Here is a 27,531-nt window from a genome sequence, read left to right on the forward strand (position 1 = left end):
AAAAAAAAAATGTTGAAATACAACATTGTTTTCAAAAACTGCAATCTAAAGCACAGATCCGAGTAAATGTGCAATATGTTGATGCAAACCTGAAGTGTATTTATGATCCTCATATTAAAGAGGAGGTAGGGACTCTTTTCAAATGTAGTGACGAATCAAAATGTATTCTTCAGCATCTTTGGCTACTCCTGTGTTGAATGTCAGTTTCAGACAGTAATATTATCGTGTGAATTTTGTTTAATAGGTGGTATATTTTAATAGGTGGTATATTTTAATAGGTGGTATATTTTAAGCTGCTTTGAGGAACAGTTTTGCAGCTGGTTGTATTCCTGTAAGAAGTAGGCTGAGCTATTCAGTGCTTCCAACACTGAAGCAGCAAATAAATATTTAAGGAATGGAATCATTATTCCATTAGCTAAATTACCAGTGTATGACTGCAGTTCCCTGACATGGAATTCATGGATATTTTCAGTACATTATGGCATATCATACAAAGGTTACATTACCATAATGAAGTCGGAGGAGCAGCAAACCAAATGAGGATTTCCTGCATGTTGGCTTCCGTGACAATTAATGCATTTTAATTAGGAATAACCTTATCCGTGCTTCAGGAAAACATTCAGCTTCTTTCCCCAGGTCACAAATGAGAGGCATAAATGCGAGAGGAGGAGCGGTATTATTCATCCACACAGTCTCACAGCACGCACCGGCGCGCGGGCACACACTCACACCTACACACACCCTTAGGTGGCTTTCCTCCCAGCGGACCTGGCCATCAGCAGGGGGCAAGTCTTCCGTAAAGCCCTGCTCACTTACAATCGGTCAATGGTTGAGCTGCTGAACCACCCACAGAACAAGAATGTCTGACCTCACTTACGTTCCCTCGCCATCCGCTGGCCTTTCAGTGTGGATAAGCGTTATTGAATCTCCATAGGATGCCACAGACGGCCTGCTTCATCATCCAAAGGATAATTACTTTGTCTTTTTTGATTTTAGATTTCATATAGAAGTTGCGCTGGTGGTGTGGTACGCATGTGGCTCATGTTTTAACATGTTAGCCCTGCGATCAAACCAAAACGCATACCCTGCAGGTCAGGTCGCATCTGTGTCCAGATATGTAGGATGAGCTCTGAATATGAATGGAAGGCACATCTCCGCAACAGTGGGCTGGTGAATAATTTAAGAGATCCACTGCTGTACGAGTGGGACCGAATTAAATTTGAAAATCCCATTTATAGGAAGGGAAGGTACGCCCAGAGAATCAGAGTAACAAGTAAAGACAAGACTCAGGAAACCAGTGAGAGCTCATAATGAATGTTTAAAGAGCTAATCAAAGCTCAACAAGACAGAGGTGAAACACGGAATATGTGTAGAGATTAATAAGAGATTAGTCAGAAACGCACAGGCACTGGACATTGTTGAATCCAAATTGGGAGCCTTTGCTTTGTTTCCTTGTTGTGGTCTTCTTTTCAGATAAATGAGATTAGTTTAAGCTCCCAGTTCCACAGAACATAGGTGTGTCACAGTGATTTAGCTTTCCCTTGCTCCTTATTGCCATTGTTTGTTTGTTTGATTTATCACTCACCAACAATAAACTGCCACATATTCTGACAGTGGTTCTATGTCTGACATGGAATAATTTATAGTGGGAGCTGTGGTTTGACTTCCCCCACCTTCCCCGAGCAAGGTGCGCATATAAAATAGGGCCTTTAGCTATATGCATTTTACATCTGTTCTTCCAGTTCAGACTGGATGTCAAAGTTTATCACCATATGGTTGTTGGCTGGTTCCTTCAAAGTGTCCTCCAGGTGAGCCTGAGCATCTGTGCCACCGCAGAGTTTATGACTCCAGTGGTCAACGGCTGGATCGGCATCCTCCTGAGTGGGAGTGGTGTCCTCCACCCTGCCGGCTTTTTCAGAGATTGTTTTATTTATTTATTTTTATGGCTATGGTGACGTCAGACTTTGTTGTGATTGGAGAACAGAGGCCTGATTTACAGGCATCACGCAGCCATCGGGCACAGCTGGCACGGCGTGCATGAGGAGATCGGTGTCCTTTCTACACCTGAACATGCTCATGGCAAAAAAAACTCACAAAAGTTTTGTGAGAGGCTCTCAACTCTTAGAGGCTCTCAACTCTTTTCTCTGATGCAATTTGAAGATGGCTGCAGCGTTCCTAATTTCATCACTTTGAATGCAGTTCAGATCTCTCCTCTCTTTCACCCCGGGGGTGGGGTTGGAAGGACTGGAATGAGTGAGACGGTGCTGATGAAATGTTAAGGATGAGTTCTTTTGGCTAATGTCTCAAACTGAAGTGCTCTTGTGGAATAATTACAGCTCAAAACCAACAGTACAATAAATGAACACTGCATTAAAAGTGCTGATGATTGCTGGATGTTGAAATTGAGCCTGGAATTCTAATGTTTTGATCTTAGAGGAAACAGATGATGATGTCATCGCCCCGTGTCTGCGCAGATGTTATCATTTAGTTTCTGCTCAGTCATATATTGTAAATGTTGAGGAACCGTAACATTCAGACTACACAGACAGTTTCTTCAAAAGTGAACTACCGTCTGATCACAGGAGCAGAGAACTTTCATACCCTTCCTGTCAAGATCCCTCGAAACCTCAACAAACCCAGATGCAGAATTGCCGAAAAAAATAAAATGTTGTGCACGTACATGTAGTTTATCGCTTAGTCTGAGCTTTGATCATTTCCGCCGCGTTGTGCACTATTAAACAGAGCAAAGTGATTCTTCACCGTAGCTGGGTTCGTGTCTGACAAGTTTCCTTTTTTCTGAAGTGTGTTGCAGATCAAAGGAAAATACCACTTATTTATATTACATCTGTGTGTGTATTTGTAGTTTTCTCAAGCTGCTGTTTCCTTGCAGCAAACTTTACAAGGAGTCTAAACAGCCCTCTCAGCAGTCAGACGGGGACTTCTGTTGGGTTCTGTGAACGAGTCGTGGATTCCCCACGTAGAGGGAACAGTTGTGAAGTGTGAAAGAAGCGGGAACGACTAACCTGACAGGGTTGCTGGTGAGAGACACTCGGAGAGACTCCAGGCAGTGGAACAGCTTCTCCTCGGTGATGCCTGAACGCAGCTCGTGGACGTATTCCTGGGACGAGAGCGTGAACTCATGCTTGCTGTTCCTTAGTCCCCCCTGTGAGCAGAACAGGACAAAGAATAATTTACCGCGACAAAGGTCTATAACAGATGATGCTGGTGTGGGTGAAAACATTCTTCCATCATTATAAAAGCTGCTAAAATAGCTGCTGTGTGATGCGTTGGCCAAAGTCTGGTTTTCCTAATCAGCAGAGAATGACAGAGAGCCAAACACAGCCTCTCCATGTTAGCTTAAATTAAAGGGTTTCTATTACATAATCTCCAAAGAGGGCTCTGGGGACGTGTTGCTACACTGATTAGACAATGGGACGACCAATTGGCAGCAACGCCGCAGCAGGGAAACACGTGAGCGAAAAAAAGCCGCAGCGTGTAAAAATACGGACTAATGTTGGCAAGTAAACTGTCACCTCACAGATGAAATAACACAATAAAATAACTGAACACCGCTTATCAGGCCGTAGTTTCTGGTGAGCTGATGATCACTGACGGTATATAGGCGGCAGTGCTATCAGGTTGCATAACAGGCTTTGATCTTTGGAATATCAGAGGTCAAAGTCCCTCCAAAATCAGGAACATCACCAAAATGTAATGAGTAGTTCCTTGGCCGACTGGCAACATTTCCCGAAAATGTAATTGAAATGCCTTCATAACAGTTTCAGTTATTTTGCCAGGAGACTGACAGACCCCCTTGGCAGAGATGATAAAGAAATACAATCAACGCCTTCGGTATGACCGAAAGGTCTCCCTGGGCTTACGTATATGAAATGGACTGTCGCATATTTACCGAACTAATTAGACAAGAGGCTGCAGAGATGGCAGCATACGTCTTACGCAGGCTGCTAGATGACATCGCCACCTCTGTGCTGATCCCTACATTGCTGCTTCCCCACAAAGTCAGCTGTGCTAACAGGCAGTTTGGATGTAATAAGCAGGCTCATTTATCTGGAGAACAGAGAGGCATGCTGCTCTACAACAACTCCGTCTCCCTGAAAGCGTGAACTGCGTCGGTCCATAACAGCTGCTAATAAGTCTGTTCTGCCGGTGGATCAGTCTCTGCACAGCAGTTCAATGAAAAAGTTTAGATTTGAGGAATCTTTTGCCCTGGAATGAAGAGGTGACAAAATAAAAAATGTATTCTAATAGAAAGTAAAATCGCAAGTTCAATCAAAGTGCACACTCACAAATGTCGAAATTCTAACTGTGCAGCAGCGATTTATGAATAAATCATGTTTCTGTGCTTCATCTCATATGAAAGTGAGGTCTGGCTTAATTTCTGATGTAGTAAATGGCTGTAAACAGCCCACGGGGAGAGGTATAAATCATTTAGTTTATTATGTGCTGTACTTTGACCATTTTTAAACATAGAGACTATTGCATGAATCATAGCGCCAGAAACTGACTAAATAAAATGCATGTGTGTGAAATGCTACAATGACTTCTAGGCCAGACTGACTTCCAAACTTTGTATGAATTTCAAATTAGCATGAAGACAGACGGACTGTGCCACCTAAATAAGCCCCATCAGAAGGATTTGCTAGGAACGAAATATAACTCGGTTTTCTTGGCTGCACGTCCGTAAGGAAAAAGAGTGTATTTGTATTTTGAGCAGTATTTATGTTCTTATCTCTCAGATGTTCCCGACAATAACACCAGTATGTCCAGAAAAGCAGCTCTGGTTTCACCACAAGCTCTGACCTTTGGAAACCAAAGACACTGACTAGAAACTACTTTTTCATGCCTCGTCAAATCAATAAGATCTTTTGATAATATCAACATTGTACAAGCACAATGGCAGCAGAGGAGCAATCTGAGAAATAAGATGGAAGCGGGGGCAGTGCCTGCTGCGTGTGGGAAAATGGAGATTCCCCCTTCAGGCAAACATAGTCAACAGAAGAAAATGGTGAAAAGAGACCCTGGAGAAAGGTAGCCAGAAAAGCTGTGAAGAGACGACTGCTGTGTGGTAGTGCGTGATGGGGTGGTAAAATATGAAATGTGAAAGCAGCTGAAAGGATAAAAATATGGTTTCGATACAAAAAGTGAGGGTTGGGCGGAGGAGAAAAGGCCAGGCATGAGAGATAAAGCATCAGGAGACACCACAACCTCGACAGCAGAGGACACACACACACAGCCTTTTGACCACAGCCTAGAGCCTCATCTCCTGCGGCTTATTGAATCCCCTATTTGTCGATAACAGTATTTCCTGCCAAAGAAAATAGTGCTGGGAGCAATTACTTCAGTGAACCTGTCAATTTCATTTTGGGGGGTTAGGGGAGCATTGAGGCTCACCCCCCCTTCTATCGCCCCTGTCTCTTTTTCTCTGTGCCACAAGCAGTGAGGGAGGGAGCGCTACTCTTTCATCACAGGCAGAGGGGCAATGCCAAGGCTGCTGCACCTCCACGTCAGCTACACCTGTAATGAGCCCATAACGAGCCTGGAAGCAACCCTGTGTCCAACACTGCGCCCGGTGGTCAAGCAGAGCGTTGACGTGTATGATTTGACTTGAGCGGGATGATAAGCGGCTGTCGCGCTGCTCATTCCTTCCTTTAAATAACACTAAAGAGAGGTGGCATGTGCACAACAGAAGGATATTAGCATGTTGTAACACAGATGTGTATGTTTGGAGGTGCCCAGGATAAGACCAGTGAGTAAACAGGGAGTTTTTTAGGGTGCTAGACTGTGAAGAGAAGACAAAATGAACACCTAATTTGGTTGCAGAAAAAAATAAAGCCAAAAGAAATCCCCAGTAACTTCAGTGATTGTAAACGAAACTGGATCAGGAGATAGGATAAGTAATCATTTCCCAAAAACTCAATGAGGAATTAAGTAATATTACATTTGATGGCGTATACAGTATGTGCGTCCATGCACTATCTAAACATGGCAAACTTATTGAGGTGCATCTTTCTCACACCATCAATACAAATCAGACACAAAACGTTGTCCTGTAATGAGAAATCTCATTATTCCTTGTGTATAATTAATGAAAACTGTAGGAGCACCCGGCTGTTCTCTGTAAAAATAAAAGATACAATCTCGGCAATTAGTGCATATCACACTGTACGATAGCTTTGTTACGACTTAATTTCCTGCTCATTAGTGGTTAGCAGCTCAGTTGGAAGAAGACACCACACGAGTGGATAGAAAAACAACCTTCTGGTGACGACAGAGACATTACAGACGTAACATAAATGGAATAAATAAAAAAAGGCGTGCCTGCATAGGCATGGCGTACTGTGGAGATGTTTACAGGAGGAATCTCACACTGAACACAATCTCAAGTTTGGCTTGTGTCGGTGGCAGCGGTGCTAAAGGTCAAAGTGAACACGGATCAGTTGAGATGCCGGTAGGCTGGACAATGAGTTTTCCCCAGCCTCTCTTAAAGGACAGAGCCCTGCCGCCGGCTGATAAGACATTTCGTCTGAACACCAGGTCGTGTGGCTCCCGGCTCAGCTGGGGATTTCCCAACAGACTATGTGGCCAAGAATTTCACCCTTTCCCCGATAGCAGCTGAAATTCTCATTCTTTCATTTTTTTCCCTGTCTGTTGCCGTCTCCTCCGCTGAGATGTTTTTCAAGCCTCTGCGACAGCCATGAAAGGTGCGTCCACATCTGTGGGCTCTTTTTCTTCAAAGTCATTTCCTATCTCCATTTCCTGGTCGCTGTGGTTTGAAAACCAAATCCAGGGACCGTCTTATCTTCTCATATCTGCCGACAGCGTTCCAATAACACCCAAGCAATTAAACCCACAATATTGTCTAATAATCAGGCTGGTGGTGTTACATCCTCTGTCCAGACAAGACGGGCTCATCACTGACGTGAGAGGCAGTCAGAGATGAAGGCATTATAATAACTTTATTATACACAGCAGCTGCATAATGCTCAGGTATAGAAAAATTATGGGACAGCTCGACCAAAGACCTGAACAGATATGAGATATATTTATTCAGAAGTCAATTTTATACCTTATTTTTACTACAGAAATGTCATATTCTTAAGAAATATGTGTCTTAAATATTTAAACGAAATAGAATAAAACCAGCAACTGTTTGTGTCATTAAAGTTTTCTTGTCATTTGGTAATAAATAAAAGAGTCTAATGCAGAAAATAGAACTATACTTTCCTTCAGCTACAATTACAATTGAGGCTTCATAAAAAGCTTTTTTTATGCTTAGATTCTATAAATAATTACTCATTAGTATTCAGTCGGAAGGACAAAGATGTTGATTGATGCAGTAATGCAGAGGTTCCTGTGGCTCCTGCTTGGAACATGTTTCAATCCTCACAGCAAAAATATTTCCATTTGCCTTTCAGCGTTTTTATTCCAAACCTTCACCCACTCACCAAGCCCTGCCAAAGTCAAAGTCAGCTGAAGGTCAACTCGTTTGTATCTCGATTTATACCTTGACCTTCACCGGGATTGTTTCAAAAACTGGAAAATGGCCCAACTGTTTCATTTTGGATTTTTTTTTCCCTCACTTTTAACTTAGGCCTGACCAGAGCTGCACAGTTCAGGCTTTGATGGAGGAAAAGACGTGCGCGGCCGTCACCCACCCACAAGCCAAATGTGTATTCTACTGGCGGAGTCCCAGGTCGGGACAAGGGGGAGTGCAGGCCGATAGACACAGTCAGCACAGTCCCTTGGCTTTAATCCCATTTACAGTTGACCTGCAATATCATCAGAGTTTCAAACAGGAGCTCAAAACTGCTCACAATTACAGAAAAGTCAAAAGAAGATGGATTTCTTCTTGGCCGTATGACCCAGGCATACACCAGTGGTAACATGAGCATGAGAGATGGGGAAGTTTCGACTCGATACGATCAAGAGTCCAGTGTCTGATGTTTTTACTGGCCCTCTGGTGCTAACACCACTACAGCTGCGAGAAGGCGTCTGATATTATGGGAACGACTATGTTAACCCGGCAGCAGGGCAAGCGGATCATTTCAAACAGTCAAAAACTGTTGTGCTAAATGTTATCTACTCTGAAGGCGAGCCGCTGTGATTGTGAAGGAATTAACCGAGTTTAAATATGCAGGCTGACTGAACTCAAACACAACCCATCCACATCAGCTCAAACAAATGTCTGCGTCCCTTATTTTAATATCAGAGTGTATCAATATTTCAGATCTGAGTTTGGTCTGAATGCATCAGTGAGGAGTTTGAGTATCGGCCGTGCGCAGCCTAAAATGGAGATAATGTGGCCGCTGCAAACCTGTGAAATGGATATAAAATAATCCTCAGATGACATGACCTTGAAAAGTCCAAGACAAAATCCAGAAAGAAGGAAAGATAGGATTCGTTAACAAGTGTTAGCTTCCACTGAAGCATTATTTAATAAAGCTAAGTGCACCCGAGAAGAGTTGAGTGATGCCGTCTACGTCCTTCTCTGCTCTGTGTGGATGTCCTCAGAATATAAACTGCACCTGAAACTGTGATCTGTGTGGTTTTCTTTTCATCTCCATTCCTTACTCTTTAATTCCCCGGCATTGGCTTCCTCCCTGGTATGTCTGCTGCGTTCCTGCCCATCTCCACACCTGCCTTCCATCATCACAGCAGAAGCGGTATGAGAACACTGCCTTCTCACAACTCTATTCCTGCAGGGTTATTACTCCTGCCGTCCCACTACTTAGCTTCTGTGGCTTCCCTGTGCTTCCACCAGCATCTCTGTCCTCATGTCTACATCTTTGTGAACCTGCTGAACTCTTTTAATCAGTGATTGTTCAACATCTCAGCCAATGGGTGCGACTTCCTGCAATGGCGCCCCAACCACCACTCAGCCAAACATTGCTGAGCTGCTCTCGTCCTCTCTGGCTTCTTTGTCACTGCATCCTTGCGCAGCTTCATTCCCTACCTTTTATTTCCCGTTTCTATGGAGTCAGCCTTTAATTCATTAAAATCCACCTTTGAGAGCAGAACGGCAAACAAGGGGCTTTTATGTTTGTACAGAAGAGCACACTGCATTTTAGACATGCATGTTATTCAAGATGTTCAGGTTCTCCTCGGTGAACAGCACCATGGTCGAGACAAATCATAGATGGGTCTCCTCCTCCTGGAGCCAAGCCTGTGGAAGGCCTCCAACTGAAAGTGTATCTTTCCTATTGGCTTAACTCTAATCCAAGATGGGTGTTTTATAGATCAGGGAGCCGAACTCCTGCCTCCCTGACTGACCAAACAGCTCTGGATGAGGACATGAATTCACCTCACCTGATGCTGTGGCGCCGCTCTACTGTCTGATTATTCTGGAGCTAGAAAGTTCTGTGGCTGTCACATCTGGTCACTGGTTTGATGCCTACACAGTTCCTCAACAATGACCACCTGCTACACAAAACACATGGCCAAAGCTCCAACCTCACGGCCAAGTGGCCTGTGTGTACTCAAACCTCATCCATGTTTGTCTCTCGATCATCCCCCTCACTCAGTCAGGCGTACGCCAAGGTCAGGGCCAAACAGTGTTCTCTCCACTCTCTCTGCCTTGCCCTCAGACCACCGGCCACAATTCCAGCCTCTCCAGCACCACTTCGTTGTCGTCAGGGTTGCCACTCCAGGTACTTGCACACAACCTCCTTAAGCCCTGCTGCATTTTTTTTTCTATTTTTCTTATTTCCATTTGCACTGGCAAATGCAGAAACGCTGTTGCCCCAGACCCTGAGGCCTACCACAACTGCCTTATTCTGAAATTAGTTTACCTTTAACTCAATTCCCCTGACTTCAGAATTCAACCACTGCATGTATGTATCATAACACTGTATCAATAAAAGCGAACAAACTGAGGGAGCATTTGCTGGTTTTAGTGGCTCTACATAAATAATGATGGGATAGCCGCCTCACACATATGATTGTTGCTATTTTCCTAAAGAAATCTACCCTCTTGCATGTAACCATGTCATACCATTTAATTATCTAATTAATTCCATGACAAAAGAGAACACTGTCGGTCTTTGAAGCCTCTTCACTCTTGATTAATGTGTGTATGCCTGTGCCTGCATTGGTACGTGCATGCTGTTTTGGCTTCTGCTTGTGTGGCACAGAATATTCCTCTGAGCAATTCTCCTGCTCTTTGCAGGACTCACGTCTGCGCTGAATTTCAATGACACCTCTATAAAGATTGGAGCAGATGTCAGCCAACTCTCAGAAAGTGAGGTAGAGGAGAGTGCGAAGAGTAGATTCAGTAATATTGAGTGCACGCTGACTGCCGAGAGAAATCTTAGGTACACTGCTGATATCTCTATGTCTGCTTGATACGATATGACTCTGATTTAATATAAAGATGTAGCATGGAGTAAAGTGGGTCTCAACACGAAAAGGTGAAATTTCATTCCATCGCCCAATTTCTTTTTTTTTTTTAAAAAGGCCTTGACCTACATACATAGCTTTCACCATTATGTAGTCTGAGGTCAGCATGTGCCTAACTATTATACCCAAAGTTCCCAGGATGAACAAAGACAGAAGCTATTTTAAATGCAGATGAGAAAACAAAGTAAGAACATTTCCATTGTTACGTCAAAGCATCGAATAACAACAGAAAAATACTTGAAAGGCATGTTCAATCACCTTTGTACTTGTTTCCTCTTCAAGTACTCCCAGAGTTATGTGAAGGAGCTGCTAAGGAGCTAAACTCACACAGGAACTAATTTAGGTTTCCGCCGAGGTCTCACTACATTGATTGGAATGTGAGGGTCTAATGAACACTGCGCTCTTGTTTCCAGGATTGGGATATACCCAAGTGCTGCCACTCCTGACTAGAAAGAAAAAATAAGGGTTGAAGCCTGGAAAGAAGCACGAACAACGAAAACGAGCAGTTACCGATATTGGATTCCAGCCCATACTAATTCTAAAAATTTCATTTCTTTGCCGGGTTTCCCCACGAGAGACGACGCTTTCTTGCAGCAAATAATACACAATACAACATTCTATAGGGCAGAAGGATGAGAGTAGGTTTTCTCTTGTTATCCAGCTACATAATATCCAACAACAGAACCTCCGACATGCAGCAAATCAATTCCCAACTGTTAACTTTAGAAGCAGCGAGATGTGTGCAGAAATAATAATATTCAACAGATCATAAACACAACGCCCAAACACCAAGATAAGTTACTTTAAGCGTGTGTAGTTCTGAGGACTAAGCCTGAGCACTAACACATGCGTTACAGGGCCTGACAATTCAGAAAATAAGGTATTACATGTAAGCTTTAGTGACGTCGCACATGCTTAGAGGCAAATTTTAGATTCAATCAATGTGAAAGATGCCCATGATCATATGGTGGATACAAGTAAAACACCTTGAATGATGTATAATTTGTATTCTATTAGTTAGTAACTGATATTGTGATATAACACCTATTTTACTGATTACTTGAATTCATCTTTCTGTTTTGTTTTCTTATTATTCCACTGCAGAAACAGCGTGGAGAAAGATTTGATCACTCACTGATTACCACTTCACAGTGATGTGAGCATGATATGTTTTTATAACAAGTACATACAGTCTATAGAGAGAAAGAGAGCGAGAGAGAGCGAGCGAGCTCAGGTAACCAGGATTTGCCAACAATGTGCAACCCCTGCACGGGGTCTCTGGATTGTGATGGAAAAAACAATCATGATTTATAACAACAGTCAGGAAAAATGTACCTGCCAGGAGACAGAATGATGGCTATCTGTGTGTATTAATCTGTGTTCATGTTTGTGTTGACCCTCAACTTGGAAACAGAGCTCAGCCAACAATACACACATAAACAAGCACACACGAATGCATTCAACTCTACAGACACAGGGGCAAGGGCTTTGCATTCCCCGAAGCTCAAAGCCATATGTCGGCTAGATTGAATTTAGTTATTATTTCCAGGGAGGTCAGCTTTGATCTTCTTTTCATGTCCGTATTGAAGTTGTCTTCGTTCTAATAACCGCAGATATATTTCCTCTCCCCTTCTCTGTTAAGCTAGATAAATAGGATTTCAAATTGTGTGGTGCTATCCCATCACAAGAAAAACATGATCTATGATATATCATACCATGAAAAACCCACACTGAGAGATTATCTTCTCATCACTGAGACAGCAAGGCTAACAGATAAGGGCAAAAGAGGTGGCCTGTACTGAAACAGAAACACAAGAAAGAAGAGAATGTGTTTGTGTGTGGCTGCTTGTGGTTCTATTACTTTAGGTTGTATCTGTAAACTTGGCGTGCTGGTGATGTCGGTAAGATTGCTGCCTTTCGCTCAGCATAAGATATCTCCCTGGCTATATGTGTACCATAGTAAATCCACCTGGGCTGCGTCTTGTTGCCCGAGGGTGGGGGATCTTTAGTAAAGGAGGGAATAAATTCTAGGTCGATGTATCTGGGATTGGGTAGCGCACTTGATGCAAAGGAAGTGCAAACTGTTGCACGCCGAATACTAGACTAGCACAGGAGGAGACAGAGCTGGCGGTCAAACACATGCATCCTTTCCTCAGTGTATAACAGGTCCTTTGGTAATTTCTCAGTTTTTTGTTGGCAGCATGTCTCGAAATACCACATTAACAAAAAAAATGTGTAATTAATATAATAATATCCCAATGAAATACTGCTTTAATGCACTTCACATTGCATTTGTGTGCTTACTGGGGACAGAAAAGCAAGATGCCGACATGTTCCCGTTCAAATGCATGCGTACGCCGGCTACACCTCTGTTGTGTTCCAACACCACCGGGTTAAGTCCGTTTAGTAGGCGAACAAAATAAAAAAATGCACAAAACAGCGACACTTTGTTTGCTGCGCACGGAGAAGGAAGCCGGAGTGTTTTGGCTGAGAGCGAAAACACAAGCTGGTAGCTCTGCAATGCGAATGCATCTGTTGCATTGTTGGGGGCTGCGGGGGTCATTAGGAGTCCAGCTGTAAGGATGGCGATCTGGTGGCAACACGCCGACGTCCCGTCTGGCTTTTCTGTCAAACCAACCTGGACACTCCTTAGATATATAATTAACCCCTGCACCTCATGCTTTTCAATTACGCAGCAAATAAGTGCACAATGAGACACGTTTGTCCACGGAGAAGAGGAACAAAACAAGTTTAGAGTAACAGCAATGTTTGTGTAATGTTATTTCAGCTGTTTTGTCTCCAGCCCAAAGCGGCGCAGAGTCTAATCAAACATTATTGGATGCATTTACGCTGAGGTCTTAGGAAACACAACAGTTTTGTCTAATATCCATCGCATTACTTTGTCTCCATTGAGAGGCTGCGGTCCACTCAATAGCAGTAAAAATACCTATTCATCAAGATGTCTGTGACCGGGCCCTGTCTAATAACAGATACAGAGATATTTAACTGCCTGTAAATGAAGGATCTCAAAGTGTGAGAAACTACTAGCATCAGCAAACTAACCCGCAGACAAAGTCGCTCCCAGGTTGGGCTTGACTTCTCCGACAAAGCAAGATTAATTTGCCTGTTGAATTGAGCCCAAAGCCTCAGCCGCCGTATGCTGCCGAGCTGATGCTGAGGTGCAGCGGTGCCTCCCGTGCACCAGGAACATCGGTCTAATGTCAGCGGTGCAGCATTGCAGGGAAGAGCAAAACGGGCTTATCTTGCTTTAGCCTCTCTTCAAAGACTAGAGATAGTGTGTACCCTACACAGAAAAATGGTGCTTTAGCTAAATATACAGGATAAAAATAGTGCTGCAATAAAATGAATAAAAAAATAATATACAGAGCAACGAACGTTGTTAAAACGGGGTTTTTTCTTTTCTACCTCCAGCCACTGGGTAAACAAACTGAAAACAAATGTCTGATCTGAAATGAATTACATATATCTGGCTATTTATTTTTGTTATTAGAACAAAAAATCCCTGCAGCCTTAAATTAAAGCACCATACCTCTGCCTCATTTCATATGCAGAGATCAATTAAGTTCCACCTCTGCCCTCTCTTGCCCCCATTCAAAGATTTGCTCTGCAGCATGCAGAATCCCTCCATTTTGATGCTGAGACGCCTCAAAATCCTGGCTTATATTTACGACCTCTTTGGTCTTTCCTACCTCCACCCTTGGCAGGTGTGACCTTTCGGCTAAGACGGCACCAGCCGCTCTCACCCCCAGACACCGGGCCTGGATTCGTCGCAATCTTTAAGGATCGGGACACCTTGCATGAGCGAGCACGTGAGGCCCGAGCCCTCTCCAGCATGGCTGTGGGGCCCGCAGTGAAAAATAGTACACCTAATGCCTGGAGATAGATACATTCATCAAAGGAGCTGGGACCCTGCCTGCCCACTTTTGTGCTGCTTATTCTCTATTCAGGAGTGAGATGCAGAAACAACTCACTTATTGGATACTGCTAGAAGAGAGATGAAGAGTTTTATTATTACTGCTGTAAGAACGTTATATTGTTTCTAGACGGCCCCCGACCCCATGCTCTTGTATCTTCAACAACTCTCCACCTGCTTCGAGTGATTTCTCTTGTTTAGAAGGTAATAAGGATATGGCAGTCCGATGAGAGGAGATATCAACAGGCGCATATGGAGTTTCTCCGAGGCTCGATTCAAGACAGCGTGGTGCCTCCACCGGCCACTGTTCAAAGGAAAATTGCAGTAAAAAATAAAGGCGACTATGAGGAAAGTGGTAGCCATGCCAACATGCACAGAGTAGCTCAACCTGTTACCCGTGCAGCAAACCCCTGAGTATGGCTTGTTAATGGCATCTCTTCTTCTATGTCATCTGTTCATACTGGCACAGGTGTGGAGGGAGCTGAAAAAAATGCCAGGATAAACCAGGACAAAGAACACAATCGCTCTGTCTTCATTTGATTCAAATCCCAGAGTAACCTGAAAAAAGCGTTTGATAACACCAGGAAGGAGGCGTGTGAAAGTCACAAAGTTCTCTCGTAAACTTCAAAATAGCTCTCGGCTGAAATTTTCGTCTCCGTTTCAAACCCAGACAACTGACCCAAAGTGGGGCAAAATTGCGTCTCTGCTCGTCACTGCGGCAGGACGCTCAATCAGGAACCTTCAGAGGAACCCTGCCTGATTGTCCTCCTGCCTGCTGCACAACAAAGCATCACGTTTCTGGAATCAGGAGGCTCCGATGTGAGTCTGGTGCTTCTTTGAGATTAGCAAACAAAACAAGCTAAAACACACATTAGCAGGCTGGTTTATGTGCAAATCATTATCCAAATCCATCGCATTACCAGGTAAGCTATCAACAGCTGTGTGGCCTTTGTCTATTTTATTTACTGAATTTATGACATTTGGCTGCTTTTCCTCGTCGGTTGTGTATTTTTGCAATCTTGTGGCTTCAGGTCACAGAGAGAATGCCAAAAATAATGGGATATTATCTCCAATCACTTTTGATCACTGCTGACCGATGGTCATAGGCAGCAGACTGATGGACATCATCGCTAAAGAAAACAACAGTAAATAATATGTTGCTACAGTTGGGCGAATGTTATTGGATGTGAAATGCCTGATAGTCTGAAGTATGGTCTGAAAGCAGGGGGAATGAAGGACTTTAGAGTAACGGTTTGTCTTGTCATCTTTAATTTGCACTCCAATTTTCTAGTGCAAAAGGAACGAAATTCCCCCCTGACAAGAAATGGGAAAAGGGATTGTGCATCTTTCAGTATGTGAATGTTATTTTCCATACAGTGCCTTGTACATAACAAACTCAGAGGACTATGCCAAAGGCTAGCCAGCAGGATTTCAGATGCACACACACACACACACACATACACAGACCATATTTCTCAGTAACACCACAGCTCCAGGTGCCTCATGGGGCCAGTGCCTTCCTTCATCCTTCCATCTATCCACGCATACCTCTGTCTCTCTGATCCTCATCTTTCCTCTCTGAAAACCTCAGGTTTAGATGGGTCTTCAATGTGAGAGTCCCTGCTGTCATATAAAGTTCTTCGAGGTGCAAGAGAAAGGGGGTGGGAATGAGGCAATACTCAAACAATAGTTGAGCGGAGCAGTAGAAGCGTTCCTCCTGCTGGTGCAAACGTGGTAAACAACTGCAAACTGCACTTTGTTGGCCAAAGTACCGTTTCGCTAATAAGACACACTGTAATGCTGTTTCAGGAACCAAAATGTCTCCGTTTGCGCCTGTGATTGCACATTGCATCAGGCATGCAGATTGTGTTTGTGTGTGTGCCTTTGTGTGCACATTCTCTGCCAATGCCAGGAGCCTCGCAGACGTGGGGGGTAAAACGCTCTTTGAGAATGGGATTTAGTAACACAGGCAGCTCTGGCAGAGCCGCTTCAAAGCGGAGGCAGCTGGAAATGCCTTCTCTCCGCGTGTGCATTCGATGTGATTGTGGGCCCACATGTGTGTGATGTTTGTGCTCTCATGGATAGACCCACTCCCCGTGCAGGAAAAGGTCCATTTGAAGCGCTTCCCGTGATAATGACATCACACAAGAAAACATGGCAGTTTTAATGACTTATGTCAAAAGGTGTCAGACATGACGAATGTTACACGCAGCTGTCACCGTATGTTGTAACATGACCTGAACTATCAACACTGCGGGAAAGCCCTGAACCTATAGCAGTTGTCTGTCCGTGGTTCGTATAAGGTCGCTTTTATGCATCTCACTGGTGTATTTTGAGAGTTCTGTACTGACATTCACAACATTTACGGGCTTCCATCATCAACCCAACACAACAGGGTAGCTGCATTGCTAAGTTCTGCCAACTAGCAGCGTTCGTCCCTCTCTCCACCTACAACAAGCAAATTCCAATCGTTTGTTATAAATATAATCGTTACAGCAGCTAGATGCCAAACCAAATCTGTCATAAAGACAGAACAGATCAGGGGTGTAACAGATGCATGGTGATTCGTACAGATTGCCCCCCCGCCGATGATCTGCTTGCGGTTCGTGGATCATTAGCAAAAATGCTGTTATGAGGAAAGCAGTTTTATGGCTGCCATTACTATGCAAAGTGAAATCATCTCACATAAATATGGAGTCAAAGAATTACGAAGATAGTATTACGCACTTGCATATTCATGGGTGTTTATGCATACGTGAATATATGTACATGATGATGTGGAGTCAACTACGAGTCCCAGCGTGCTGAAATATCAGTCTCATTTACTCTCGTATCAGGAGGCAGAGGAATGTGTCGAGCTTTCCAGCGCTGTCACACACACGGTCGTTTCATATCTGGTGCCTGAACTAGAGATGTGTGTGCGTGTGATAGCACATGAACATGTTACCTGCCCCTGGACCGCTCGCCATCTCATCTCAGTCCATTTGATTCACCTGACTGTAATACCGTCTACCTTCCAAGCTGTTGCCAGCCGCCACAGACCGATGCGCCTCCTCCAGGAGACTGATGATGATTCAAAGACTCCAACCCGTGCCCGGCGAGATACTATCCGCCAGGCGACCGTCCAAGTTTAAGATTTATAATTTAATCTGAAAATTAGTTATCTAAATTTGCCTTGCGACAAGGACGAGATTTTATGATTTTTCAATATAGTTTCCTGGGCTGCCTGAAGGACTGCCAACATGCCAACCATAAAATTCCATTATCCTGAGAAGTTCACTGCTTCCGGAAGCTGTCCAATAAGAGAGAGGGAGGGAGAGACATAGAGAGCTGGAGGAGAAACAGATGGTAGCATAAAAGCTTTTATATTTACGCATAGTTAAATTCAACCTCAAATATTTTTTTTTGTAAATTAAAAAAATATTGGCAGGAAAGAACTGAATTTGCAACCGTTGGGTTTGTGTTTTATTTTACACCCTCCAAAAAAAGGTGTGTGTGTGTGTGGGGGGGGGGGGGGTGAGGGTTAAGGAACCACATCCTGAATAGACACAGGTCTGTCAGGATAACAAATAATATTTCCAGAAACTATCTCTGTAGCATAGATTCAGCCCTGCTGCCTCCCACAGAGATCAGCCGCTGTTGTGATGACACATTCGGATCCTGCCTTAACATTCTTTAGCAGGTCACCGGGAAGATAAAGCACACAGTGGAAACTAATGAGAGCAGACACATTCCAAGTACAGGTGAGGACAGGAAGGGTAACGGCGGCCGTCCCCGCCGCTATCTGCTTATCAGCGGTTGAGCGAGGCCGCGCTGGTGATTAGGTTTCAAGAGAAATGCGGACACTGAGTTAGACTCACTTGTCACTGCATTCACAAACACCTCAGAGGATTGTCACAATAATGGATTTTTCTTTTTTTTTTTTGCAGGGATGGTGGGCGCAGTGAGAAGAGATAAACAGGAATGTGGGCTCAGCTGTCACTGCAGATGTGAATCGGGGCACTGGAATATTAATCCAATTCTACGTCAGAAAAAAGCAGCACTGCAGCAGTTTGTTGTGAGCATCAACATGCTAATATCCCCCCCCCCAGTTAATCTTCACTGATGGCAATTCTATTTGACTCCACTTTAAATACATCTGCCATAAAAACCAATACCAGAATCAATCTGTCAACACTCAGCATGCAGAAGCAGGAGCAGGGGCTGCGAGCAGCTGTTCTAACCTCTGAGTAGTGTCTATTTCCACTGCCTTATCCATATTTAATGCTGTTGAATGAACCGCTTCTTAGCGACTGTTTAATCATTTCAAAACAAAAAAACCCCCCCAAAAAACCCTCGGCAGCTCAGCAGAACGGTGTCGTTGCTTTTAGTTTGGAAATTTTAGCATTGGCATTTTCTCTTCCTAAGCCAAGTTTAAACCGCCGCCGATTAAGATGGAAAAGGGCGCGCTCGACCTGCTACGCATCAGTGACAACAATGATGGCCCAGCGTGGACGCAGAAATCCCCGAGGTTTAATCACCTTGACGGAGAGATTGGAAATGATGGCCGCACCCCCGACTCTGAGCAGGAGCAACATTAGCTCAGTCAGGCTAAGACAAGCATCGCATTCATGGACTAACAATGGGACCAAGCACTGTGGTAAATTGGTCTGTATAAACCCCATAAACCATTTCAGATAATGTGAAACTGGCGAGTGGGCAGACATAATGAGGCCTATTGCATTGCAAATGCGCACGCTTGGTCCCGTTTGGTAAAATACGACAAACACGCGCCACCGGGGTGAGCAGTTTCTTCAGCGACGTTTGCGTCAATATCTGACCCACAAAGATTTCAGAAGCAATAAGAAGCTGAAAAGATGGTTCAAAGAGTCAAGAACCTTGGTGCATTGTGCTTAAATTCCAAGGACCGTCCTTTACTCTGTTGTCAGGGTTAGAGTTCCTTCAGGGAAGACTGCCCTTGTAACATTTAAAAAACTGACCATTATCTAATGAATGGTGGTTAAATCTGTGGGCAAAATACAAAAGTGGGAAGATCCAGGCAAGATAGCCAGAGGATTCATTTGTCCTTGAAGGCGATGAATCCACCAAGTGCAGGTGTTTGTTGACAGGGAACAACAAGGACAGGTTTGCTTGAGATTGGAAGGTTGGGGAATCAAATTAATAACTCTTTAATATAACACATTTACTGAATGCTAAATGTTGCTTTTCCTCCCTCTATCGCGTGCGTCTACTGTCAGCGGAGATGCTTCCCTTCAGCATAAAAATGAACAAAAATACAGGAAACGGGGGGGGGAAAGACACTGTTCCAGCTTTAAATATTAATGCTGAATGTGCTTGTTGTAAAGCTGGTTTGAATTCCTTGATCACATCTGAGATTAAAACAAGTGCTGGTTGACATCAGGGTTTGAAAAATGTGTTTCCTGTTCATCTGCATTAACCTAGACAACACTTCAAAACTAATTCCAGGAAGCCATTAATCTAAACTTTCACATGTCTGCACCTTTGTTAGAGGGATCTGCTGAACTGGGAGAGGCTCTGCCAGAGAATCCAGCTTTTATTCATCATTATTGACTCACAGCTCCACCAAACTGTTCACGCGTCAGCATCCGACCAGTCTACCAGGACACCGCTGTCCTTGGCTAACTCTTGATTCCCACACCTGTGAATAAATATGGATGTGTTTGTACTGGAACATGCTCTGGTTTCTCCTCACGAGCATCGCTGTGCGCCGCCTGCGTGCGAGAGGATGACAGGTGGTGGGAGATCTTCGGAGACTTGTGGCGGTGTTCTGGTTTATGAGCCGATGACAGGAGACACACACTCATCCACATCAAAGTTTATTACACTTCATCACCTCCTCACCTGCAGTGTAATGACATTTAGCCAATCCCATAAAAATCCCAGGAAACCTGTGGGTATAAATCGATGTCTTTCCACCTCTCCAGCTGCTGCTCACATCCATTATTAAAGCCCGCGCGTCGCGTTTGATCGAATATGAGTATGTTCCTATGACAAGCATTCCTACTGTTGTGTTTGTGTCCAGCTAAATTCAAATTGAGAGATGAGATACACAAAGGGCGTGTAACAGCCACACCCAAACAACACACCGTAGCGTAGCGTCCGCCCTCCCGGTCCCGCGCATCTCCGTTGACAAGCAGTCTGCGTAAAATCCCATTTCCTTTCACCAGGCAGCGCTGGTAACTGCTGCAACCTGGCATGAGGCAGAAGCAGCTCCACCTGTCTGGGACTGGGGTTTATACGGTTTATTACAGAGGGGAACTTGTCCACATCTGGCGAAGTCTGTTCCTGACCTTTCCAATAATCACATACAGATGTGATGCGCGGCTTTGGTCCCAAACATGTGCGATGACTGAGGCAGATCTGCGGGTGTGTGGGGGAGTTTGAAGGCCTGCTTGTGCATGTATGTGGAAAATAAACCTGTTCTTTGTTATGGTATGAGAAGAAGGCTGTCCTGAAGCAGTCAGTGAGTGCCCTCTGCAGGCAGACTGAGGGATCCAACCAGTGCGGAGATCTAAGAGCCGAATCGGAACATATACATTTAACCTTCTATTGCTTCCGTTTATTTGTGATTATTAGCAAGCATTCATCATCAGAACAGCCTGACGGCCACTCCAGAATATGCATTTTTAGTTCATTTACCCAACAGATGATTGTCATATGGCTTTTTGACTACTTACCGAAAACATTATTTAAAATGAGCCATCAGAGCAGCGGGGCACATTAAGCAAACAAAGGGGAAATATATTTTCATTCTATCTCTCTCCTGCACATCTACGTTGTTTAAACATGTAAATGGGAAGTATGCGGGTCTCAACTATGGTTCATTTTGTGCATTTTTCACATTCAGCGGCACATTCAGATGTAAATGTGAGTGCCTTTAAAACACAATATAAATCTGTGAAGAATGATGATACCCCCCCATGACAGCGCCGGTTCCATTCAGAATACTGAACCGAGTGTGTCGCTGGTTCAAATGTGCTGGTGATGGGTTTGATAATAACCTAATAGAAATGTCAACAGCCAAAATGAAGCGACAAAACGAAATCTTATCTTTATTCAACCAGACACTCAAAACAGTGCTGCCTCCATAGCTGATTACTCAATCTGACGACTTCAGACCTGCAGAGACTTCAGTTCATGTAACTGCAGGGATTCATTAATAGCCACCGGGATGGCAGAAAAACATAACAGCAACATAAAAGACTGCGCTCAAACAAGACAGCCACCTATCAATACCACTGAAAGGCGCGCGTGCATCCACGCCGCTTCCATTTCCACCTCTGTGAAGAGGGGAGATACATCAAGCTCTATTCCCCACAGGTTAGACAACAGCAGCTCAAGTACCTCGTTGCTGCACATCAAAAAACAATGCGCCGCGTGAGGCATTGAATGAGCGGTTGAAAGAAAACAGTTGGTTTCCTGTCAAGGTGAACATCCTGAAATTATTAGCATTATTTACCACGCTGACACGCTGTGGAGAAAAATGAGGCGGGGAGTGACGCGTACCCGACGAAATCAGACGAGAAAAACAGCTCTTTTGGGTTTTTTTTGGTTTTGAAGGAATGTGCCCCACATGGCCGTCTAAGGGGGTGTGTATGAATAAATGCACAGATTGTATTGTCCATGTTAAACATGGTGGTCAGTTGAACATTAGGGATCTGCGTGTTCTGCAGAAAACAAGAAACAGCTTATTAAAAAGTGAGCTCTAGAGGAAGCATCCGTGTTTCACTTCCCACTGCACACAACCACTTTTCCTAAGCTAATTAGCGAGTTGGACCATTTGCTGATGTCAGTGGGGAGAACAACATATTTCACCCTGTCAGCGCCTCCCCTGACCCCTGCTGAACTTTTGGTACAGTATTTTAAGAAGATAGCCAGAAATGTCATTACTGTTCAGGAAATCTCCCCGTGTAAAATAATACCGCTAGCTAGTCTCATAAATTACCACATAGGGCTCAGATCTCCCTAAATAAGGTGAAATATTTATTTGCAATGTGTCTTTTTGTTGTTCTGAACTTTACTAGCACTTTCTCGGACAGTACCATATATTAAAGTAATAAAAATCACCAAAAACTCCCTGTTCCATTCTTTTCAGGGTTAATTTCATCTCCAACTTGTGAAATAACTCCACAAACACCACCCTTTCTTCCATTCCTGGACTATCCTTGAACAAAGCCCAAAGCCCAGCTCATTAAAACCTACAGTTTCATTTTAAATTGAATCTCTGTCTGGTGAATGTGCCAGTGTCATTCAGTTGATAATATAATTAAATGCTAAAGTAATAGTTGATGAAGTTCATGCCGAAGAAAATCTCTGTATCTAAAATACCTCTGTATGCAGTAATTAAGGGTGGGGAAATATGGCCGTTAGTTAAGAGAAAACATGGACACAACCAACTGCTATAATTACTTTAAACAAGCCAGTATTGTTTTCCAGGCTCTCCTGTTTGCTTCAACAATCCTTTTCTCAAATGTGTTGCCTCACAGCAACAAACAAATAAACAACAGAGTCTCTCCACTGCTGCACCACAGCATTCCCCCACAACGTTCCTATAAAAACCGAATACATATCACAACACAAAAAACACAAAAGCTGAGCCGATTTCACCGTGTTGAAATGGTAACTAGAAAAGATCAAATCCAATTGAACATCTCTGGCTTTTTATCCATCTAGTTTGCTGGAATCATAGCTGGAATCGCAACAGAAAGATGACTTGGAAGATTGCTGGAAATGTTGGGTGTCTTCTTTAACCCCCACTTACTGATTGCTTTCCTGGGTCGCCTTCAGGCAAAGCAGCCTGGATCTTTGATTAGAAGAGACTCCCCCATAATCACAAGTGTATGATTATGGCATTAGGCTGGATTCTTCACATGAGAATTTGCAATCAAGAAATTGGTGTCGGGGATCGATAGGGTGTAGCACCTCATCTGATGGCTGGGGAGGGGGGGCGCGTGGGAGGAGGAGGAGGCTTAGGATCAATTAGGAAGCAACTGCCACATGCAGACATTACTTTAATCTCCTAATGCATCGGGGTAAAGGCGTGGACGCCAGCATTTGTCGTTTCTTAGGAGCAGGAATCGATCCTTTCTGCACGTCCCGATGCCAGGCTGTCCTGGGCCGCTTCAACACCGTTCACGACAAACTGAAAGGAGGGAGCCTAAATCCTCTTACCTTCCCTAAGTGAAGAAACTGTATTTGATGTCACACTCCAGGTGAGGCTGAAACACTTTAATCCTTTGAAATAGTTTCTAATACATCTGAATTCCCGGTTAATCTCTCTGATGTACTGGAGTGTGCCGTGGAGCTGGAAGATTGCCTACTGTGTTGACATTCTCTTCATCACACCGTATATCAGGAATATAAAGACCAGACGAGAGGCCCGCATTGACCCAGAGACTACTGAAAGAACGCTGCAGAGCGTGGACCTTTTCCAAAGGATCCGAATGTGGCTCGATGTGGTGAAAGTCTACTGAGGCCATTGTTTCTGTGGATGGTCTAAATTGTCTGGAACAGATTCTGGCTGCAGCTGCTGTGAAAACAACATCGGGGGATTTGATTTGTTGTATTGAGTCCTTATCAGTGTAGCCAACGCCTGGCATGTGACTCTTTCAATTAATCAGGCATCGTTTAAACCAGCAAAATTTTTGACAGGGGACCCGATCACTGGTGAAAGAGAAACGTTCCCGACATTCCCATTACGCCTCCTGTAACTAATGCAGTGTGGCAACCTTCTAACCATCCAATTTCAGCTTCAGACCCCTACTGTTTACACAGCTCTTCCAGGCCTAATCACTTCATGTTCAAGAGGCCAGACAGCAGAGAACGGAGGGAATCTGGGTCTCCATCTGCAGCCTGTAAGGATGCGTATGTGTGAAAATGTGCCCTTGCCCCCCGTGTTGTCGGAACACAATGACTGGAGGACTTTTAGACTGCAAAAGGTGCTATAAATGGCTGTGGACGATAAACGACTCGTGGTCATTCCTTTAATTTGAGCTTGTGTTCAACCACGGCCTCCTGCTGTGCAGTGGGATGTACCTAAAGCCCTGTGGAGCAAAACGCTTCATTCCATCACGTACGCAGGGAAAAGGCAGAAATGGATCGCGGCCATAAACTGCAAATCTTGGTAAATTTTGGATTGTAAAACCTCTAGAGCGTAACCTGAACTGCACCTGCAACAACAGTTAAAGCCTGATTTACGAAGGTGTCTGATGCGGAGCGCTAACTGCGTGTTTGCGGTAAGATTTTGTGCATTTGGTTTGAGTTTTGCAGGCGAACTACTGAGAGGAATTGCGAAGGTGACTACAGGTGCAAAGAGCAGTGTTTGTTCCTGGCGAGCGTAGAAGAAAAGCAAAACGAAATCTGACTGAACTTTGTTGGAAGGGCTCGTTCACCTAAACGAGCTCCAACAGAGAACGATAAACATCAGAAAGGGGCCATCGCTGCCCACAGCAGACAGCTGGTCAGTGCCGTGTATGTTTGCACATGAGTACAGTCCAGCGCTCCGGTTGCATTTGGGAGCCCAGCAACAGCATAAAACCCTTGTTTGCTTTTATTCAGTGGTTCCCATGTGGATCCAACTTTTCAGTATCTGCGAATCGTAGCATCAAATCCCTCTTAGAGCAAACATCCAAGCAGCTCCATCGCTGGTTAGGTGATATGTCTCACTAGTTGTTTCTTCTGTCATTCCAAATATGGCAACATGAAAGACAAAGATAGGTCCTCTGCACCTTCATTCCCGTGTCGCCTCCTGGCAAAAACAGCAGCCATTGGGTGTAAAATAGAGGTAAGATCTTAAGACCGAGCCCGAGTCCGAGCCCGACCCAACCCGAAATTCGGGTCGGGCTTAAAATGCGTAAAATGTCAATCATTACGTTCGGGTCGGGTCGGGCCGGGCTTCTCTCTCGCTGACTTTTTTTTAATAAATATTTGTTTATAAAAATATACACTAAAACGATGTGTGGATACTAAACTAAGGAATACTTATTATAAATAAATAATTTGGATAAAACAGAGAAGGCGCTGTAAGGTAATTGCTATATAACTACGGGTTTGCTTCGGGCTCGGGCCTGCAAATCAAGTAAATTGGTCGGGCTTGGGCTGGGTCGGGCTTTAATGCCCGCGGGCCTGGGTCGGGTCGGGCTGGATTTTTTAGGCCCGATCTTACCTCTAGTGTAAAACCGGGCTGATTTGCACCTTCCCTTGCAACACATTATATTTAATTGCAGTCACAATCAACACAAGTACTTCCAGGTTTAATACCTCATAACACGTAGGCTAATATTTTTTATCTACCTCCCAGCAATTTTCTGAGACACACCCAATATTCCATATTCATTAGGGCCAAGGTGCTAAATGGACAGTGCTTGTCCACCATTAGTAGAGCCGCTTGCACATTTTTGTGCAGGTGACATCATGTTTGCACACATTTAATGGCAAAGTGATATGACGGAGTCCGATGCAATGCTGATTCAGAATACACATGCAGTGTGCCAAGTGCCGACACGTAAACACAGCAGGGGCCAGGTGGCTTGACCCCCCCCATAATCCTGCTACTGCAACCTGCTGTGAAGAGAGAAAGTCCGGCTGGATAATCATTAACGCCAATCCAGCGAGAAGTGGAGCTCAAATTAGATGTGCTTGGAAATGAACTCACTGAAATATATTGAGTGTAAGTAACAAGAGCTTCATCGAACAGTCCAGGAATGAAACAACAAATGTGTGATAAAGCAGCATCAAGCCCTCCAACGCTGTCTCATCTCGCTGACAACGGCCGTGTGAGCCCTTTTTGGCTATTTTATGTCTTAAAGGCTGGTAAAAACAACACCTCGCTGGCAAAGGAGCCCTCAGCTTGAACAATGTGTGAAACTGTGCTGAGTTAAATGGCCAAGAGGACACCACTCAGCGCTGGAGTAAGAACTGAGTTGTCAAGTTTGGTAAAAAAATACAAAAATAAAAAAGAGGTTTTGAAAAAAGGAGTTACAGTCTTAGAAAGAAAATTGGTTAAAGACGCTTTTTTTTTTAGCAGAAAATCAGAAAACTAAGTGACCAACTGCCCCCATTCGATCAAACGCCCTCCATAATTTATTTCCATAATGGCTAGAACAATAAATAAAAGACATGTCTTGATTCGTTCTTCTGAAAGCGTACTAGGATGCTAATTACCACCTAATATGCTGTAGGTGAAACAGATATTGTTTATTCTAGAGCGTCCTGATTTCCATAAATCAGGTTCAAGATCTGGATGACAGTTTAAACAAGTAAAACTTCCCTGAACATCCCAATGTTGTAATAACTATAGATATTCTTCCTCTTAAGGGAATACATTATATTCTCGCCTGTGAATGTGTGTGTACCAATTGGAGGGAAAGAAAACTATTTCTGCCAATGGATTCTAAATCTGACCTGAACAGTGACCCCGAGCAGCAGCGGCCCATGTAGAAAGAGACGGACACGTTGGCAAGCTGCCTGAACATCTTCTTTGCTCCGCTCTCAGGAACTGACAAAGCTTTAAAGGTGCTACAGAGATGCTGAGACCAGCAGCGCAGAACCACCACCCCCACACGCGTCTCAGAAGAATTGATATTCAGTCCTGCGGAGACAGAAACTTAGACTTTGCTGTCGTTAACCGCAAGGTGATTAAAAAGGAGGCGTGTAGCTCAAAATGACTAAAGCATGAAGGAACTGGGCAACCACTAAGTCAGAGTGTGTAATGGGCTTTCTAGGAGAGCATGTGTGTATGTTATAAATCACAGAGGCTGGAAATGGACAAAACAGGACTGAATGGAGTCGTAAGAACATAAAAGTGAGAAAATGAGGCCGTGGCTGATGACTCAGACCTGATATTACTTCATATGAGATAGTAGACAAATGTGCTACATCAAAAAAAAAAGCTGAAAGATAAAAGCCTTTGCTGCTCCAGTCCAATATGCAATTTGCAAACTCTAGTTTCCTATAATTTTTAATTTCCACCCTCTCGGTGCATTTTATATACCTTACCGAGAGGCTTAATCCCACTTCCAGAGAGAGGGAACCAGCAGAATCTCGTTCAGGAGTTCACACGTGTACATTAGCGCTCTAATAAACCGGCGCCATTTCATCTCAGCTCCCAACCTCAAAACTGATGGACTCCAATACTCATCCCTGTTTGAAAATGCTGATAG

At 44.0% G+C, this 27,531-nt stretch overlaps 1 protein-coding gene across 6 annotated transcripts in view; it reads right to left on the reverse strand.

Moving 5' to 3' along the window:
* Positions 1-27,531, reverse strand: part of diaph2 (diaphanous-related formin 2) — a 258,036-nt gene that overhangs the window by 179,184 nt on the left and 51,321 nt on the right. For all 6 annotated transcript variants that reach the window (XM_029847330.1, XM_029847329.1, XM_029847331.1 and 3 more), the window contains one exon: positions 3,024-3,163. In XM_029847330.1, coding sequence (XP_029703190.1) covers positions 3,024-3,163 — 140 coding nt within the window. The remainder of the gene's footprint in view (positions 1-3,023; positions 3,164-27,531) is intronic.

Source organism: Takifugu rubripes, chromosome 14 (assembly GCF_901000725.2).
Source record: "Takifugu rubripes chromosome 14, fTakRub1.2, whole genome shotgun sequence".
NCBI lineage: Eukaryota > Metazoa > Chordata > Actinopteri > Tetraodontiformes > Tetraodontidae > Takifugu > Takifugu rubripes.